This window comes from Trichosurus vulpecula, chromosome 2 (genome assembly GCF_011100635.1).
Source record: "Trichosurus vulpecula isolate mTriVul1 chromosome 2, mTriVul1.pri, whole genome shotgun sequence".
In the NCBI taxonomy this organism is placed as follows: domain Eukaryota; kingdom Metazoa; phylum Chordata; class Mammalia; order Diprotodontia; family Phalangeridae; genus Trichosurus; species Trichosurus vulpecula.
In genome coordinates, this window is record NC_050574.1 from 260051627 (window position 1) to 260067653 (window position 16027).

A 16027-nucleotide genomic window follows, 5' to 3' on the forward strand; every position below is an offset into this window, starting at 1 on the left:
ACTCAAAAGGATGATATGAATATAAAACAAGCATATAAAAGTATTGAAAAAAGAAAAGTGGTTTCTAGTAACTACTGCTATATTTAGTACTTATACTATATGACACAAGACAGCAAAAATGAGCAAAGGCTCCCAAATTCAGGAAAAGAAAAAAGCACCCACCAATACCATGGAGATGTAATTCAGAAGAATCTGCTAAGGATATCTTTGTGCTTTTAAAAGATTATATACTTATTCAATAGAATACATGATTGCAGTGTTTTAACACATGATTGATTGATCAACCAATCAATTAACATTTATTAAGTACATACTATGTACCAAGAACTGTGCTACGTGGCAGATCCCTGCAAATGAATAAATAAAAAGTCTTATGTTCTAAAAAGGGACACAACATGTACACACATAAGTATATAAAATGCATAGAAAATAATTATGTTGAGAACACACTAGTAATTGGGGGGTGATAGTGGAAGGGTCAAGAAAGGCTTCCTGTAGAAAATGACACTTTGAGGAAGTAAGTTTTGAAGGAAACTGGATTCTAAAAGGCTAAGGTGAGGAAGGAGTACATTTTAGGCACTGAGGACTGCCTGTGCAAAGGCACATAGAAGGGGAATGCTAGTAAGGAAGATAATTTGGCTGGACCAAAGAATGTGGGGAAATAAACCTACAAGGGTAGGATGGAGCCATGTTGTGAAGGGTTTTAGATGTCATACAGGAGTTTGTATTTGATCTTAAGGGGAAGTGAGAGTAATAGGGAGGAGTGGAATTTATTGAATAGGGGAGTGATGTGACTCATGCTTTAGGAATATCCCTTTGGGAGCTCTGTGGAAGACTGACTGAATATGGGAGAGAGACTTGAGGTGGAAGACCAATTAAGAAGTTACTGTAATAGAGGTGAGACAGGTCATACAGGTGAAATGTGGTAAAGACCTGAAATAGGGTGGAAAATGGAAGACTGGGATTGTGCTAGGGATAGAAATGACAAGAATCAGAAACTGAATTCACAAAAGAAGGGCAGATTTGGAGGTGAAGTTGAGTTCTGTTTTGGACATGTATTTAATTTCAGATGCTTATGGGAAGTCTATTTGGAAAAGCCCAATAAGCAGTTGGTTATGGTACCAAAGCTTAGGAAGAAAACTAGGGTTGGATATATTATTCTGGGAGTCATTCTACATAAAGATGATAACTAAACCTACATGAGTTGATGAGGTCATCAAAAAAGTGAAGAAAGAGAAGAGGGTTCAGGACAGAATTTTTGGGTAAATCCACTCTTGAGGGAGGGATATAGATGATAATGTAGAAAAGGAGAATGAAAAGTGGGGTCAGATAGGTAGGATAACCAAGATAGCAGTGTCACAAAAAGAGAGAAGCCAGAATGTTCTTGAAGAGAGGGTGGTCAACACTGTCAAAATGCTACAGAAAAATAAAAAAATATGAAGATTGAAAAAAGCCACTAGATTTGGGAATTAAGAGTTCATCAGTAACTTTAGAAAGAATAATTTCAGTTGAGTTATGTGGTTGGAAGCCAGATTACAAGGGGTTGAGAAGTAAGAGAAGAGGAAATGGAAGCAATGACAATAGACAGCTTTTCCCAAGTGTTTGGCTGTGAAAGGGATTAATGTTACTCAAAAACCATTATAGACAGGAAGAAAATGCTTCTGTAATATCTAACATTAAGTTTTGAAAAGAAATTTTGTCTTTTTAAAAAAAGGATTTCCTGAAAAGAAGAACAGAGAGAAAACTGATGAGAAAACAAAAGTGCTACATAAACCTCTCTCAACTTACACCCTTTACATAAATAGACTGTATCAGCACACCTTCAGTAAATGTTTTAATCTTTTTTTCAGGCTCCTGGAGATGATCATACTTCATAGCATTCTTCCTCCCAAACCTCCACAATATTACTAGTTGGAAGCTCTGTGTGTGTGTGTGTGTGTGTGTGTGTGTGTGTGTGTATGTATGTGTGTGTGTGTATATGTGTGTGTGTGTGTGTGTGTGTGTATGCATCATAGCCACAGTGTACACTGTCCCACTGCTAACCAATGAGAGAAAACTAATCACTGTTAAGAAATTTCATGAAGGACCAATTCATCTATATAATGAAAACTTAATATGATAATAAATAATATCTGCTTGTCTGTAAATGAATGAAATTCTATAAATAAAAAACAAAAATTGCTTGAGTCTGATGAATGATGTTTTATTGGCCTCTGTCCCTCATGGGTTTTTTTCCTGGCCATGTAAATATTAAAACATTATTTTCCCCTATACTGCATTCTGATTGGCCAAATAGCTAATGTTATTAGGAAGAGTGGGGATAGAAACTGGACCTGTGATGTGACTGGCAGAGAGAATTCCCAGATAAGAGGACTCTTTTCCAAGGCAGGTCAACACTTTCCCTGCAGCTTATACTTTTAGAGTTGTACAGAGTGCTGGGTGTTAAATGGCTTGCCCAGGGTCACACAGAGACTACGTGTCAGAGGATGGATTTGAACCCAGGTTCTTGGCTCTGAAGCTAGCCCTTTTCCCATTATCTTGTACTTCCTCTCTAAGAGCAAATGATTACTGAAATATCTAGTGTATGGGCATGGAGGTGGGATTTCAAAATCTTATTTTTTTAGTACTTTTTAGATTTGTGCCTTTGAACACTATTTAGCAACGCCGAGTCAAGGGCTTAAGACTGATTATTCACAAATATTTTGATATTTGTAAATATCAACTTTATTATAAATCAAAGACAACTATCCACTAACACTTTAGTAGGGTTTTTTTAATGCCTACATTTAGGGAAAAATAACTAATGAGAACATATTCTCCCAAAATAAATTTCTACCTTTCCATGCAGACATCTCTTTAAAGTCATTGAAGTTTTATGAACATCAGAAATTTACACAAAAGGAACTAAAAATATTTTTTAAATGCTGGTCACTGACCTGAATAATAGACTATTTTAAAAGGATTTGGTAAAAAAAAGTTTCTTGTTACAGTACAATCCTATTAAAATACTGAAACAATGGAAATAATAGCGTCTATTTTTACAATTTTCCCATATTTCTGTGAGCTATACCACCCAGGTACAAAAGGGTCACATCTGCTGCAAAATATAACTGCACCAACAGTGTTTTACAACTGTAATAGAAAGAGGACACCATTTTTTGAGAAATTCTAAGAGGATAAGGTACTTTTCTAGCAAAAGGCACACTGACAGAAAAAGTAGTACAACAAAGTATATAAAGAAAATTAAACGAATTTCCTTGTTTCTTGGAAAAACAGAATATTAAAATCAAATGACATTTAAAAATTTTCATTTATGGTCCTGACTCTTTTTACTAACTGGCTGTGTGACTCTAACTAAATCACTTAACTTCTCTGAGCTTCCATTTTTAAATCCTGTAAAACGAAAGAGTTGGACTATATGATCTCTAAGGCCTTTTCTGACATTAAAATTCTATGCTCATACACACACACACACACACACACACACACACACACTTTAGCTATATATTATAAGTAACATTTAAAGGAGAGATATAAGGGAAAAAGTGTTAGGAAAAGGAGGGAGAATACAGAGAAAAGCAGACAAAAGGAAGGAAATAATGGTGGGTTGGGTTGAGGGAGGAGAGATAAGGCAGGGAAAAGGAGAAAGGAGAGACAACCACTAGGGGTCGAAAGCCAGGGAGAGTACTATCCAGAAGAAAAATGAGGTGAAGAGACTCACTAAATTCTGAAGGAGACTTAGTTAAGGTAAACTACTAATTATAGTTTCAGAGGAGCCAGATATCTATCCATAAAGGATAATCAGTTAGTAAACCACTGTTTCCAATTTTCCAACTTCTTGAATCCTTTAATGTAATAACAGCAGTCTAATAGTTTAACTGGGGGTGAGGAGGAGGGGTAAGGACTAGGGTGTTTGTGGGACTATTCTTTTGAGTTATAACTAGGTGAACCTATGACTCTAAACCCATCCACACCATTCCTCATAGAGCTAGACCTGAGTTTCCTATAGTGGTGGTACAGAAGCTTGAATGAGGAACTATATGTTTTTTGAGATCGAACTCTCTAGGAATGCAGCTTTGGCCTAGAGACTGCCCACTCTACTTAGTTCTGTTCAGAATTCACCTGTACAACTGAAGGTGGGTCATACCCAGTTATATCTATGCGTTAAATTGGAATATACATTAATCATTTGCGGAACTAAAGGAAATAATGGGATTTTGAGGCTTTCCTTAATTCTTCAGGGCACCTGGAAATTGTTTGCTGCTCAAAAGTGTATCAGAATGTTTAAGAAATCCTTTAAAAGAAACATTTCTAACTAGGGAAATTATAATTTAAATTAGATATGTCAGTATTTAACACTCTTCTCAAATTTTCTTTATTTTCTGTTCTATGGCCCCCTCTACTGGAATATAATTAAAAAAAACTTAGAAGTGTTCAGTGGTATTTAATATGAAAGAAATCCAAAAGGTAAAAATAATTGTGATGTAAAAAGTCACAGGCAGTCTGCCCTAAAAAATAGCACTGCCATTTTAGCTCCTTTGTCTCAAAAGCGTATGTGGGAACAAAAGTTTAACAACTAGGAGAGGAAATTTATTGCATTTAGTGACAAATGCTATGAAAATGAACTGCTTGGTTTTATTGTAACCTTTGCAATAAATTAAAATAACATAATCTATGTTTTCATGTTCTCCCCCAATGAGGGAACATTTTAAGCAATTTCAGCTTTTACTGACTTTAAAAGGAACTTCATGTACTGAGTGCAGAAATAAACAAAAACTTTGCCATATTAAGTCCTTTTGGTTCCCTAATAACTTCCTCAAACTTCATTACCCATGCCTACTATAATTTACCTTTTTTTGTTGCTATTTTAATATTTTATTTATTTATTTTAAAAAACATTTTTATTTAAAGTTTTGAGTTCAAAATTCTTTTCTTCCCTCCATCTCTGAGATGGTAAGCAATCAGATATAGGTTATACATGTGCAATTACGTATAACATTTCCATATTAGTCATTTTATACAAAAAGAATTGAATAAAGGGAAAAAAAGAAAAAGGGAAAATAGCATGTTTCAGTCTGTGTTCAAAGAATATCAGTTCTTTCTCTGGAGACAGATGGTATGCTTCATCATTAGTCCTTTGGGATTGTCCTGGATCATTGTATTGCTGAGAATGGCTAAGTCACGCACAGTGCTTCATCAAACAATATTGCTGTTACTGTGTGAAATGTTCTCCTGGTTCTGTTCGCTTCACTATGCATCAGTTCACGTAAGTCTTTCCAGGTTTTTCCGAAATCATCCTGCTTGTCATTTCTTGTAGCACAATAATATTCTATTACACTCATATACTACAGCTTGTTTAGCCATTACCCAATTGATGGATGACTCTTCAATTTCCAACTGTTAGCCATCACAAAAAGAGCTGCTATAAATATTTTTGCACAAATAGGTCGTTTTCCCTTTTTTGGGATGTCTTTGGGATATAGACCTAGCAGTGGTATTGCTGGATCAACAGATATGCACAGTTTTAAAGCCTTTTGGGCATAGTTCCAAATTGCTCTCCAGAACAGCTGGATCAGTTCATGACTCCACAAAGACTGCATTAATGTCCTAGTTTTCTAACATCCCCTCCAAGATCCAACATCATCTTTTTTTTGTCATATTAGCCAATCTGATAGGTGTGAAGTGGTATCTGGGTTGTTATAATTTGCCTTACCCTAATGAATAGTGATTTAAAGCATTTTTTTCATATGGCTATAGATAGCTTTAATTTCTCCCTTTGAAAACTGCCTGTTCATATCCTTTGACCATTATCAATTGGGGAATGACTTTGATTTTTATAAATCTGACTCAGTTCTCTATATATACATTTGAGAAACTAGGCCTTTATGATACTTGTTGCAATTTCTCCCCCAGTTTTCTGCTTTCCTTCTAATTTTGGTTGCATCGGTTTTGTTTGTGCAAAAACTTGATTTTATATAATCAAAATTATCTATTTTACATTTTGTAATGCTCTCTGTATATTCTTTGGTCCTAAATTCTTCCCTTATCCATAAATCTGATAGATAAACTATTGCATGCTCTCTTAATTTGCTTATGTTATCACCTTTTATGTTTAAATCATGTACCCATTTTGACCTTATCTTGGAACATATGGCATGAGATGTTGGTTGATACCTAATTTCTGAGGTTTTTCTAGCAGTTTTTGTCAAATAGTTAAGTTTTTGTACCAAAAGCTTGGTTGAATCTTTAGGTTTATCATACACTAGATTCCTATAGTCTTTTACTATAATGTAATTTATACCTAAGCTATCCCACTGATCCACCACTTTATTTCTTAGCCAGTACCAGACTGTTTTGATAATTACTGCTTTATAATACAGTCTGAGATCTGGTATGGCTAGACCACCTTCTTTCACATTTTTTTCATTGATTCCCTTGATATCTTTGAGCTTTTGGTCTTCCATATGAATTGCTATTTTTTTCTAGCTCTATAATTTTTTGATGGTCTGATTGATGTGGCACTGAATAAATATATTAAGTAGAATTATTATTTTATTATATTGGTTTGGCCTACCCATGAGCAATTAATATTTCCCCAATTGTTTAGATCTGATTTTGTGTGAAAAATGATTTACAGTTGTGGTTATATAGTTCCTGGGTTTGTCTTGGCAGGTAGACTCCCAAGTATTTCCTATTGTCTGCAGTTATTTTAAATGGAATTTCTCCATCTCTTGTTCCTAAACTTTGTTGGTAATGTATAGAAATGCTGATGATTCATATGGGCTTATTTTGTATCCTGCAACTTTGCTAAAGTTGTTAATAATTTCAAGCAGTTTTTTAGTTGATTCTCTGGGATATACTAAGTATAACATATTTACAAAGAGCAATAGTTTTGTTTCCATATTGCCTATTCTAATTCCTTTAATTTCTTTTTCTTCTCTCATTGCTATACTTAACATTTCCAGTATGATATTAAATAATAGAGGTGATAATGGGCATCCTTTCTTCACCTGATTGTGCTGGGAAGGCTTCTATTTTATCCCCATTACAGATAATGCTTGCTGATGGTTTTAGATAAATGGTACTTATCATTTTAAAGTAAGCTCCATTTATTTCTATATTCTCTAGTGTTTTTAATAGGAATAGGTGCCGTATTTTGTCAAAGACTTTTTCTCCATCTGCTGAGACAATCATATGATCTCTGTTGGTTTTGTTATTGATATGGTAAATCATGATGATAGATTTCCCAATACTGAACCAGCCCCGCATTCCTGGTATAAATCCCACATGGTCATAGCATATGTTCCTTGTGATATATTGCTGTAATCTTTTAGCTAGTATTTTAAAATTTTTGAATCACTATTCATTAGGAAAATTTGTCTATGGTTTTCCTTCTCCGTTTTTGCTCTTCCTGGTTTAGGTATCAGCACCATATTTGTGTTGTAAAAGGAATTTGGTAGGACTCCGCTTATTTTTCCAAATAGCTTCCATAGTATTGGGATTCTTCTTTAAAATGTTTGGTAGAAATCGCACATGGATCCATCTGGTCCTGGGGATTTTTTCTTAGGAAATTCATTGATGGCTTGTTCAATTTCTTTTTCTAAGATTGGGTTATTCAAGTATGTCATTTCTTCTTCTGTTAATCTATATTTTTGTAGATATTTACCCATTTAATTTAGATTTTCAAATTTATTGGCATATAATTGGGCAAAATAGTTCCTAACAATTGTGTTAATTTCCTCCTTGGTGGTGAATTCATCCCTTTCATTTCTGATAATAGCAATTTGGTTTTCTTTTTTCCTTTTCAAAATCAAATTAAGTAATGGTTTATTTTATTGTTTTTTCATAAAACCAGCTTCTAATTTTATTTATTAGCTCAGCGATTTTCTTACTTTCCATCTTAGTAATCTCTCATTTGGTTTTCAGGATTTCCAATTTGGTGTTTAATTAGGGATTTTTAATTTGTTCTTTTTCTAGTTTTTTTAGTTGTATGCCCAATTCATTGATGTGCTTTTTCTCTATTTTACTTACATAAACAATTATAGATATAAATTTTCTCCTAAGTACTGCTTTGGCTTCATCCCATAAATTCTGGTATGTTATCTCATTGTTATCATTTTCTTTAATAAAATTATCAATTATTTCTATGATTTTTTTATCCACTTTTTTTTAGGATTAGATCATTTAATTTCCAATTAATTTTAATTTCTCTTTCCGTTGTCTATTATTGAATGTAATTTTTGTTGCATTATGATCTGAATATGATGCATTTACAATTTCTGCAATTGGTTGTGAGGTTTTTATGTCCTAATACAGGGCTGTCCAACCTTAGGCTTTTATTGAAACAATAGACAATATATTTTGATTTGCCATTTTAGTGAAAGCTCTGTAGTAGCTAGGCTTCATTTACTAAGGCATTTACGTAAATTTGTTTCTATGCTTGTAGGCGGGCCACATAAGTTGCACTGTGGGCATGCAGGCTGTATTTTGGACAGCCCTGTCCTAATACATGGTCAATTTTTGTGCAGATGCCACATACTGCTGAGAAAAAGACATATTCCTTTCTATTCCTATTCAATTTTCTCCAGAGACCAATTATATCTAACATTTCCAGAATTTTATTCACCTCCTTAACATCTTTCTTATTTATTTTTTGGTTAGATTTATCTAGTTGAGAAGGGAAAGTTGAGAACCCTCACTAGTATAGTTTTATTATCTATTTCCTCCTGTAACTCATTCAACTTCTCCTCCAAAAATTTAGATGCTATAGCATTTGATGCATATGTTTAGTATTGATATGGCTTCGTCTACGGTATCTTTCAGCAAGATATGGTTTCCTTCCTTATCTCTTTTAATTAGAATCTATTTTTGCTTTTGCTTTGTCTGAGATCATGAATGCTTTCTTTGTTTCAGCTGAAGCACAATACATTCTGCTACAGCCCCTTACTTTTATCCTGCATGTATCTTTCCGCTTCAGATGTGTTTCTTGTAAACAGCAAATAGGACTCTGTTTTTTTAATCCATTCTGCTATCTGCTTCCATTTAATGGGTGAGTTTATCCCATTGACATTTATAGTTATAACAGTGAGTATTTCCCTCCATGCTCTTTTCTCCTTGCTTATGCCCCTCTCTCTTGCTCCTCACCCTCTCCCTCTTCACAAGTGTTTTACTTCTGATCACTACCTTCCCCAATCTACCCTCCCTTTTATCAGTTCCTCCTCCCCCTTCTACCATCCCCATCCATTTTTACTTCCTTATATAGTTAAGACAGATTTCTATATCCAACTGAGTGTGGATGTTATTACCTCTTTGAGCTAATTTTGATGAGAGTAAGGTTTAAGCTTTGCCCGCCAGGCCCTCCTCCCCCATCTTCCCCTCCATTCCATGCTTCTTTCATGTGGGATAATTTACCCCATTCAATTTCCCCCTCCTTTTTCTTCCAGTGCAATTTTCTTTCTCACCTCCCTCCTCTTCTTTTGGGGGGGCAGCATCATCCCATCAAAGTCACCTTATATCTACATCTTTTGTCTAAATGTACTCCTAAATACTCTTATAGTAATAAAGTTCTAAAGAGTTACAAATATTATCTAGCCATATTCAAATATAAATAGTTCAACCTTACTGAATTTCTTATGTTTTCTCTTTCTTGTTTTTTTTTCCTCTTTGTTTCTCTTGAGTCTTATATTTAGAGGTCAAATTTCTTTATTCAGCTGTGGTTTTTAATTAGAAATGCTAGAAAGTCCTCTATTTCATTAAATATCCATTTTTTCCTCTGAAAGATTATGTTCAACTTTGCTGGGCAGATGATTCTTGGTTGTAATCCTAACTGCTCTGCCTATCAGTATATCATATTCCAACCTCTCTGGTTCTTTAATGTGGAAGCTGCCAAATGCAATGTAATCCTGACTGTGGTTCCATGATTATCTGAACTGTTTCTTTTTCGCTGCTTGCAGTACTTTTTCCTTGATTTGTGACCTCTGGAATTTGGCTATGATGTTCCTGGGAGTGGTTCTAATATATCAAAGCAGTTTTCTTTGATAATTTCTTGAAAGATGTTGTCCAGGCTTTTTTTTTTGATCATGACTTCCAGGTAGTCAATAATTCTTATATTATCTGTACTGGATCTACTTTCTAAGTCAGTTGTTTTTCCAATGTGAAATTTCACATTTTCTTCTATTTTTTTTTACTTTTTGATTTTGTTTTATTATATTTTGATGTCTTTTACTCTAATTGGCTTCCACCTGCTCAATTCTAATTTTTAAGGAATTATTTTCTTTGGTGAGCTTTTTGTATTTCCTTTTCCATTAGGACAATTCTATTTTTTTGGGAGTTATTTTCCTTGGTAAATTTTTTTATATCTTTTTCCATGTTATTGACTCTTTTTTTCCCCATGATTTTCTTTCATTACTCTCATTTCTTTTCCCAATTTTTCTTTTATTTTTTTAATTTGCTTTTTAAAATCCTTTTAAAGTGCTTCCAGGAATACTTTTTGGGTCTGAGTTACATTTTTCTTTGAGGTTTCACATACAGCCATTTTGACACTATTGTCCTCTTCTAAATTTATGTCTTGATCCTCTCTGTAACTTTCTATACTCAAGTTCTGTTTTTGGTTTTTGCTCATTTTCTCCCCTGCCTTTTTTTGTGACTTAGTGTTTTTATGTGAGAATTGGGCTCTGGTCCTGCCCTGTCCCAAGAGTTCCATCCTGGGGCTCAGGGTCTTACTACTGACTTTTACTGGGATTTAAGAACTAGCTATTTGCTTTCACTGGAGGGTAGGCTGCCCTTCTGGCTTCTAATAGGGGGTGTATGTAGGGGCCTCCCTGTTGGCCTCCTCTGGATGTGGAGTTTAGCTACTGGCCTACCCCAGGGGTGAGGCCTTTCTGCTGGGTTGCTACTGTAACAAAATCCTTTTGATGGCTGGCCTTGGAAGAGGGATCTTGTTGCTGGTCTGCCCCAGGTGTGGGGCCCTGCTGCAGGTTGCCATGGAAACAGGACCTCTCTACAAGCAGACCCCATGGGCTGGTTCTCACTCTGTCAGCAATGGGGTCAAGGCCTTGCTAGTGGGTTGTGTTGGGGGTGGGGTTGTTGAGGTGGGGCCTTGTGCTGTACAGACTGCTCACTTGTCTAGGAGGCTGTTGGTCTGTTGGAGAGCAGAGCCCCACTGGTGGATTGTCCAGGCCCAGAGGACCCCTGCGCTGTGAGGCTGGCTGCTGCTGCTCTTAGACCTTGCTATCTGCCCACCCCAGTAAGACACACCTTTCCTGCCATGCTGGTAAGCTGCTTCCCTGCTCCTAAGTCAATTCTCAGGTGGTTTTTTAGTTATTTGGAGGGGAATTTGGGAGGGCTTCAGATGGTTCCTTTCTCATTCTGCCATCTTGGCACTGGCATATAATTTACCTTTTAAACTAAATATGCAACTTACCTTTAGAACATCCATAGGAGGATTATTTTCAATGTAGATAACCATGATGTTGTCAAGCTGCTTTAGGATCACAGCTGACATCCTGAAGCATATATTTCTTACTTCGGGAGACAGAAGAATTGGAAAGGAGCCTCAAGCTATTTGAAAGTAAGGTACCCTTTCCATATTTCAACTAAATTAGGGCCATGATCTTATTTCCTATGGCTGTATTATGATAGGTTGGAAGTCGGCCAAAAATGAAGAGGTTTCCACAGTGATGTTGCTTTATAACACTATATGGTATATGGAATGGATCAACAGCCTAGAGCAGATTGCACAAACATCCTGCTGCAAAGGAGGTTTCCTTCAGCAGAGCCCTCTGAACTTCAGATTCTATACCACCACCAAAAACACTGTCAATAACTCCTAGTCAAAGTAAATTCTAATTCTCTAAGATGGCATAATAAATGAGTAAAAAAATATCAAGAGAGAAGAGGTACTACCAGAGCTTGGTCTTTAGTTGGAATAGGACCAGCAGTGTAGCAAACACAGCATCATCAAACTGCTGCTTTTGGCTAATACTTTGTGAAAGCATATATTTTTTTGAGGTGCAACACTAAAATCTTCCTTCCCTCTATGTTGTCCTCTTAACCTACCTCAGGTGTTGCTCTCCACTTGGCTTTGGACATCTTGCCCAAATATCAGACCACATTTTAATACCTAGGTCCCTGGATCTGCTATTTTGTACAGTTCTAGCTTTGACCTTTGAATTGTAGTACTGATGGTTGGATCTCTGAAACTCAAGTGGCTCCTTGATTGTGCCTGCTCTACTCTCCGGGGCTTGCTGACCCTCTTTCACTTGTTAATTATTAGCTAAATCTTCTGTGCCCACAACCCCATGGGCTTCTTAAATAGCACTCTTTTGGACCCAACAGGTTCATCAAAACCTAGCCCCTCTTATGCTCACCAAGAAAAGAGTAATTACTAAGTTTCTAGATATCTGTGCTAATTTATCATATTTTACTTCTGGTATATTCCACTTGTATGTTGCATAGAACTTTCTATAACTAGAATTTAGTTACCTATCAGTAATCCTAAAATCCACCAATCTTTAATAAATAAGGCTAATTTTATACTTCTAACATAATGTTTAATCATCATATGAGAAGGATACCTGGAAAAGATCTTTATTTTCAGAATAAAATACTGAAAGATTTAAAGTCTGATACGAGGGGAAAATAATCTAAAATAAACAGCTTACTTTAATTGGTTCAGGCTGCATTACTGGTGCAGGCATGGCAATTGCACTTTGGGCATAAACCTGATGATATGTTGCTTGAACTCCATGATCAGAATAAGGCTAGTACAAGAAAAAGTATAAGTTTTAGTTAAAAGGGTCAATTAAAAGAGGCAGAAAAAGATTCCGCAACATTCGTAAAACTACACTTTAACACTCAAGTTAAAAGTTTTTATTTTCAGCTATATGAGCAAAAATTTTAACAAGTACAAACTGTACTACTTTAATTCATTTGACTATTCTCCCACCAAGTAAATCCCTTCCATGAGATAGTATTACGTATAAAAGTATCCAAACATTTCTTTGCATAGTAATAACACAGATGTTATCAACATAGAGAACTACACTAAAAAAAATAAACATCTTGATATATCCTTAGAACATATGTAACTAGAAGGGAAAGCCTCTGAAATTTAAAAAAATATTAATGTGATTATAAAGCTATTTATTTTTAGTATATAGAAAGTTGAGAAGCAGTGACATGGGTTCAAGTGCCTCTGACACAGACTGGTTGTGTGACTCTGGGTAGGTCACTAGGCAACTGTAAGTATAGAGAAGATGCTGTCATGCATAGGCAGAGGGAGTGTCTTGTTTTTATTCAAGAGCTCCCCATTGCCAATGAATCACAGGTTGAATTCCTACCCTATCCTTTATAGAAATATATACCAATAGTAAAAATAATTATTGTTCACAGGACACATGGTATAATAAATACTTTGCATTTAAAGTCTATAGACATTACAGAATATTAATACTATAAGGTAGGTTTTTATAATTAAAAAAATAAGTTTGACATGTTTGTGTTATATTGTTATTTTTAAAAATTATTTTTACTCATTTCTGAGACAGAAAGCAAAAGGGAGTAAGAGGAAAATCAAAACTGAAAAGGGAGCCAATTAATTTCTCACTTTTTATATGTTACTCTACGGGGAGCTGGGTAGATTCAGAGAAAGGTTCATGGAGAGGGTAAGATTTTAATTGATGATAAAAATGTATGTGGAAGAACAGAATAAAATAACCCAACAGATACAGAATTTAGGATATTTGTAGATGAGAAAACAAGAAATTAGAGTAAGTAAATGAAAAAGCCTGGCAAAAAACTCCCTTAGCTGGAGCAAAAGGAATGGACAGGAAAAGACAATTGTAAAATACAAGATGTGACATATTAGTAATAGCTTTTATTTCATTTTTAAGAATAGACACACACACATATATACACACATGTGTGTATGTGTGTGTATATATATATATATGTATACATATACATATGTATGTATATATGTGTAAACATATACACACTTGCAAATAACTTTTGCAATCACAATACATACCTCTGGAACTGAAGTTTCCATTAGAGAGAGAGGAGGGGGAACACACCCACCATCTTGTGCAATTTCTACTGGTTGATAAATAACCTCAGATGGCTGTAGGTATAAAAATGGGGCTGAAGAAGCTGGAGACTAAAGAAAATAAAACTAATTAAATTATTTCAATGAAATTTAATTTAACAAACACTAGTTAAGCACTTATTATTTGTAAGGCACTAGGGATACCATGTTAAAAAATAAAAGTTGCTGCTTTCAAGGAGCTTATAGTCTCCTGAGGATATAATAAAGATAGGAAATTACACAAACACAAGTAAAATAAAAAAATAATTTCAAGAGAGAGAATGAGAATAACTGGGTGGATTAGGGAAGTCCTTGTGTTGGATGAAGTTATGCCTTGCAGGAAGGTAGGGATTACTGTAGCAAAACAGCTAAGAGCAGTCTTTATTTCATGTATGGGGAGCATCACAGAAAATTAAAACCCATGTTAACTTATTCTTCTTGGGCAATATAAGAGATTACAGAATTAAAAGGCTAGAAGGTAATACAATTCAGGTGGTAATAATTCTAATTGTGGGTATGTCACTAGGGGAATCCTGGGGAAAACACTGAACTTCCTTGTGCCTTGATCTGTCAACCTTTTTATTCGAATTAAGATTAACATACGTTCTAAGAGCACCTCTTGGTCTATATTATACATTAAGTGTTCAGGTGGATGGCAGCTTCCCCAAGCAAGTGGGGGACATTTAATTATATTTTGTATATACAAGCTACCAAAAAGGAGCAACTGATTTCTTAAATATAAATAAAATAGAAACAAAATCTAACTTTAAAGGGTGATGAATTAATGCCCAACCTTTCTTCAGCAGTAACCATTTTAAAAAGAATTCATAACCAAGTATTTAAGGTTATTGCTATTACCTGGGGGACTCCCCATTGCCATTGTCCTGGAAGACATTGTGCAGGTGCCTAAGAAAGAAAAAAACCATATTAAAAACAAGGTTAAAATATATTCAAGGTGTTTGTCCAAAAATTACAATTTCAATCGAGAAATTTAGTCAAAGTTTCTCACTAATGATAATATGTGACTTTTAAAGAAGATTAAAATGTAAAATATTAGAAATGACCTATGTAGTTGTTGTTCTTCATAATCAAAGAAGATTAACATCAGTGCCACTTTTTGTATAAATTAGCACCAATTTCATGACTTTACAGTGGTGAAAACATTTGTCTTAATCAGGAATATACTTATATAATTGCTTAAGAGGCAGCTTGTTGGCTCAGCAGATAGAGCAATGGGCCTGCAGTCAGGAAGACCTGAGTTCCAATGTGGCTTCAGACACTTAATGGCTGTGTGACTCTGCGCAAGTCACTTAATCTCTTTGCCTCAGTTTCCTCAACTGTAAAATGAGAATAACTACCTACCTCGAAGGGTTACTATGAGGATCATAAGAGATAATATTTGTTAAAAGATCTTAGGACAGTGCCTAGCACATAGTTGGTGCTATATAAATGCTAATTTCCTTCCCCTTATGAATCTAATAAATTAAAAATGAAATAGTTGTTCCTAAACATAAAGGCACAGAGAGTAAACTTCTATATGACAGCAGAATAAAATATAAAAAAAAACTACAATTAAGATCTCTGATGTTTAAAAATTAAAAGTACTTGGTAAAGGTAGAAAATAGTATCTAGGAATAAAGTAGGCAAGAAAAGAGCTGGGGGAAGGAAATAAATGGAAGAACAAAAGAACAGAGGAAAGGATTGGTAAAATATAACATCAATTAGTCAGGAGGCCCATGTATCTTCTATTTTTTTGTATGTGAAGACCGTGGTCCTCAGGTCTAATATGACTAAGCATACTTTTACTTTACTCTAATTTTTGTGGCTTAGTGGGACTTGGTTTGGTAAGTGTCAGAATTATGGTTAATGTACACTGTTATTAGTAGCAGAAGTAGCACTACTGTAGAGTAGTAGTATTGACAGTACTCTACCATGCTACAG

The 16027-nt window shown here is 35.0% G+C and overlaps 1 protein-coding gene across 1 annotated transcript in view; it reads right to left on the reverse strand.

Annotated features, from left to right (window-relative positions):
- The window catches only part of BOLL (boule homolog, RNA binding protein), a 71921-nt gene that overhangs the window by 25928 nt on the left and 29966 nt on the right, over positions 1 to 16027 (reverse strand). Inside the window, exons 8-10 of the mRNA XM_036746805.1 lie at positions 14945 to 14992; positions 14030 to 14158; positions 12663 to 12761 (exon numbers count right to left, since the gene is read on the reverse strand). Of these exons, the coding sequence (XP_036602700.1) occupies positions 12663 to 12761; positions 14030 to 14158; positions 14945 to 14992 (276 nt within the window). The remainder of the gene's footprint in view (positions 1 to 12662; positions 12762 to 14029; positions 14159 to 14944; positions 14993 to 16027) is intronic.